At 53.3% G+C, this 4939-nt stretch overlaps 1 protein-coding gene across 1 annotated transcript in view; it reads right to left on the bottom strand.

Moving 5' to 3' along the window:
- Positions 1-3625: 3625 nt before the first annotated feature.
- LOC108802376 (olfactory receptor 5V1-like) overlaps positions 3626-4939 on the bottom strand; it is a 1815-nt gene continuing 501 nt past the window's right edge. Inside the window, exon 3 of the mRNA XM_018574239.1 lies at positions 3626-4396. Coding sequence (XP_018429741.1) covers positions 3626-4396 — 771 coding nt within the window. The remainder of the gene's footprint in view (positions 4397-4939) is intronic.

Raw genomic sequence — 4939 nt, forward strand, 5'->3', positions numbered from 1 at the left:
GTGGCTGCTCCCCCCGAAAGCAAAACTCTGCCCAATATTGATTGTGTGTGGGGCCCCCCCCCCCGGCCAGGTGTCCCCCCCTATTGCCGGCACATTGGAACGTTCCACCAGACCGCTGAGGTCCTATAATATACAACGTGCGCCCTCTGGTGGAGCCTCCATAGAAGACACTGTGCGGAGGTCTCACTGCAGCCGGTGACACCAGTAGCTTGGCTGTATGGCCCCGCCCCCCGAATCCCGGGTCTGAGTGGGCGGCTTACCATAGAATTCATCATATGAGGACGTTGCCGTTGTCACCTCCTCTTCATCGCTCATCGCTGAAAGATAGAGAGACACATGGAGTGAGTGACAGGGCGAGAGGCCGACATATAAGGCAGCGTCGTACACTAAGCTTATCCTAATATCAGCACCTCGGGCAGCAGAGCTCAGAGACAGGGAGAAAGCAGCACAAGGGAGCCAATCAGGTGTGTTACACTGCAGGGTGGCATGCTGATAGGAGGAGAGAGCACAGTGACGGAGAGACGAGCACATGTGTCTGCTGCTTACATATGTACCAATCTACTGGCATTAATTACATAAATAATATAAGGGAGGTACGAGTGCCCCTCATATGTATAAGGGAGGTATGAGTGCCCCTCATATGTATAAGGGAGGTACGAGAGCCCCTCATATGTATAAGGGAGGTACGAGAGCCCCTCATATGTATAAGGGAGGTACGAGAGCCCCTCATATGTATAAGGGAGGTACGAGAGCCCCTCATATGTATAAGGGAGGTACGAGAGCCCCTCATATGTATAAGGGAGGTACGAGAGCCCCTCATATGTATAAGGGAGGTACGAGAGCCCCTCATATGTATAAGGGAGGTACGAGAGCCCCTCATATGTATAAGGGAGGTACGAGAGCCCCTCATATGTATAAGGGAGGTACGAGAGCCCCTCATATGTATAAGGGAGGTACGAGAGCCCCTCATATGTATAAGGGAGGTACGAGAGCCCCTCATATGTATAAGGGAGGTACGAGAGCCCCTCATATGTATAAGGGAGGTACGAGAGCCCCTCATATGTATAAGGGAGGTACGAGAGCCCCTCATATGTATAAGGGAGGTACGAGAGCCCCTCATATGTATAAGGGAGGTACGAGAGCCCCTCATATGTATAAGGGAGGTACGAGAGCCCCTCATATGTATAAGGGAGGTACGAGAGCCCCTCATATGTATAAGGGAGGTACGAGAGCCCCTCATATGTATAAGGGAGGTACGAGAGCCCCTCATATGTATAAGGGAGGTACGAGAGCCCCTCATATGTATAAGGGAGGTACGAGAGCCCCTCATATGTATAAGGGAGGTACGAGAGCCCCTCATATGTATAAGGGAGGTACGAGAGCCCCTCATATGTATAAGGGAGGTACGAGAGCCCCTCATATGTATAAGGGAGGTACGAGAGCCCCTCATATGTATAAGGGAGGTACGAGAGCCCCTCATATGTATAAGGGAGGTACGAGAGCCCCTCATATGTATAAGGGAGGTACGAGAGCCCCTCATATGTATAAGGGAGGTACGAGAGCCCCTCATATGTATAAGGGAGGTACGAGAGCCCCTCATATGTATAAGGGAGGTACGAGAGCCCCTCATATGTATAAGGGAGGTACGAGAGCCCCTCATATGTATAAGGGAGGTACGAGTGCCCCTCATATGTATAAGGGAGGTACGAGAGCCCCTCATATGTACAAGGGAGGTACGAGTGCCCCTCATATGTATAAGGGAGGTACGAAAGCCCCTCATATGTATAAGGGAGGTACAAGAGCCCCTCATATGTATAAGGGAGGTACGAAAGCCCCTCATATGTATAAGGGAGGTACGAGAGCCCCTCATATGTATAAGGGAGGTACGAGAGCCCCTCATATGTATAAGGGAGGTACGAGAGCCCCTCATATGTATAAGGGAGGTACGAGAGCCCCTCATATGTATAAGGGAGGTATGAGTGACACCACCGGAGGAGTCATCATCGGGCTGAGTCTAGAACCTCCATCAGTGAGAAGGACGTTACCTGAGAGGAGATGGAGGAGAAGAGAAGCCACGAGGAGCCGCAACATCGTTCTTCTGGAGTCCAATGAGACTTTCATCTCTGCAGAGAGACTTCTGGAGTGTCTGAGCTCCGAACACAGAACAGCGGACGATCATGGAACTTTTACTACCTCTTGTAGGACCCTCCCACCCTCCATCCTCCATCCTCCCATGGTCCATCCTTCATCCTCCCATGGTCCATCCTCCATTCTCCCACCCTCTACCCTCCCACCCTCTATCCTCCTACCCTCCATCCTCCCATGGTCCATCCTCCATTCTCCCACCCTCTACCCTCCCACCCTCTATCCTCCTACCCTCCATCCTCCCATGGTCCATCCTCCATTCTCCCACCCTCTACCCTCCCACCCTCTATCCTCCTACCCTCCATCCTCCCATGGTCCATCCTCCCATGGTCTATCCTCCTACCCTCCCATCCTCCCATGGTCCATCCTCCCATGGTCCATCCTCCTACCCTCTATCCTCCCACCCTCTATCCTCCTACCCTCCCTCCTCCCATTGTCCACCCTCCATCCCCCATCCTCCTACCCTCCATCCTCCCATAGTCCTTCCTCCATCCTCCAATTGTCCATCCTCCATCCCTCTATCCTCCCATGGTTCTTCCTCCATCCTCCCATTGTCCATCCTCTGTCCTCCCATTGTCCATCCTCCATCCTCCCATGGTCTATCCTCCCACCCTCCATCCTCCCATGGTCTATCCTCCCACCCTCTATCCTCCCATGGTTCTTCCTCCATCCTCCCATCATCCATCCTCCAATCGTCCCATCATCCATCCTCCAATTGTCCCATCATCCATCCTCCCATCGTCCATCCTTCAACGTCCCATCTTCTATCCTCCCATCCTCCAATCGTCCCATCATCCATCCTTCCATCGTCCATCCTTCAACGTCCCATCCTCCATCCTCCCATCGTCCATCCTTCAACGTCCCATCCTCCAATCGTCCATCCTTCAACGTCCCATCATCCATCCTCCCATCGTCCATCCTTCAACGTCCCATCATCCATCCTCCCATCATCCATCCTCCCTTGGTCCTTCCCCCATCCTCCCATCATCCATCCTTTAACATCCCATCTTCCATCATCCATCCTCCCATCGTCCATCCTCCCATCATCCATCCTCCCATCCTCCCTCATCCATCCTCCATGGACCATATACTGCAGACTGCTGTGAGTAAGTCTTGAAGCTGCAGCTCAGCCGGATCCTTAATAAGAATGATAATCAGCTCGGTGAGGAGTTTCAGTCTCTCTTCACTTTCACTTTCCCTTACTCTGTGTTTCCAGTGCGAGGTTCCTCCTCCATTAATAGGAGGCCCTCGAGCTCCAGCCCAGTGGCATCACCTAGCTCGGGATGATGTCATCAGTCTGCTGCTGGCACCCCATTGACCAGATTATCTAGAACCCCTCATGGCCAGCCTCCGTTTCCTGACCTCTAGACGTCAACAAGCACTTAACCATTCATGGGGCCGCCCCACTGCCGGTGAAAGCTTCTCATGTCCCCGGAGTTGGGCTTTGAGATGAGTACATAGATGTGATGACAGGTCCGCTTTAGATGTATGTTGTCCTATGGCACCACATAGACCTCCTCATGGCCAGCCTCCGTTTCAATGACCCTTTGACCTCTTTGTTCCTTATGCTATAGATGACGGGATTCAGCATGGGGGTCACCACGGTATAAAGCATGGAAATTGCCCGGTCACGGTCCGGGGAGTAGCTGGAGCGAGGTCGTAGGTACATGAAGGCGATGGCGCCATAGTAGAGGGAGACCACGGCCAGGTGGGAGCCACAGGTGGAGAAGACCTTGGATCGGCCTTTGTTGGAGCCGATCGTCAGGATGGTGGAGATGATGTGGAAATAGGAGGTCAGGGTCAGCAGGAAGGAGCAAAGAGCGATGAGCCCCACGGAGATGTAGACGGCAACTTCATTGAACAAGGTGTCGCTGCAGGAGAGCCGGAAGAGTGGTGGCATCTCGCAGAAGAAGTGCCGGACCAGGTTAGACTTGCAGTAGGGGAGCCGGAAGGTGAGGACGGCGTGGATCACAGAGTTCAGGAAGCTGACAGTCCATGAGAGAGCGGCCAGAGAAAGGCAGAAGCTCCGGCGCATGATCACCTGGTACCGTAGAGGGATGCAGATGGCCACGTATCGGTCGTAGGCCATGACCGCCAAAATGATGCACTCGGTGGCCCCGAGAGCCAGGGAGAAGTACATCTGCGAGGCGCATCCCAGGAAGGAAATGCCTCTGTCCTGAGATCCAGGCACAATGGTGGAGGAGACGCCGAGGACGGTGGTGAGGAGGAAGAAGTAGATGGGGGTCTGCAGCTGGCCGGCCGTCCAGTACAATGAGGAGAACGTTTCCTGACCATGTGACTGAGGAAGAAGATCAGGAAGTAGATGAGCTGAAGGATCACACGAGGAGGATCGTATATGCTGGAGGAGCTTCAATGCCGTTCAGCCCGTCATGTGATCCGCCTACTGCTGCCAGACAGAACTCCTATTACTGATATTTATAGAGAACCATTTTATATATTGGCCCCGCCCTCAGGGACCTTACAGTCTGAGGGCCCCAATCAACCTAACCAACCCGGCTTTGTATATAAAACCAGAATGAACCTGTTAACGTGTCTGGCTGCCATACTCACCCGATCTCCAGCATTGCCCCCCCCTTGTGGATCCATTTCAGCGACGCCCAGTGTCTTTCACCCACTTCCTGTGAGTCCAGGGTGTCAGGGCTCCTCCCCCTATTCTGGGCACACCATGCTGTGTCGCTCTCTGCTGCCTCCTGCTGGAGGATGAGGAGGACAGGGAGGACCTGTGATGTCATAGAACCCAATTAATGACACCGGGTAGAAAGATAAGTAAAAC

Source organism: Nanorana parkeri, unplaced genomic scaffold (assembly GCF_000935625.1).
Source record: "Nanorana parkeri isolate BGI_ZX_2015 unplaced genomic scaffold, ASM93562v1 scaffold2834, whole genome shotgun sequence".
NCBI classification, from domain to species: Eukaryota; Metazoa; Chordata; class Amphibia; order Anura; family Dicroglossidae; genus Nanorana; species Nanorana parkeri.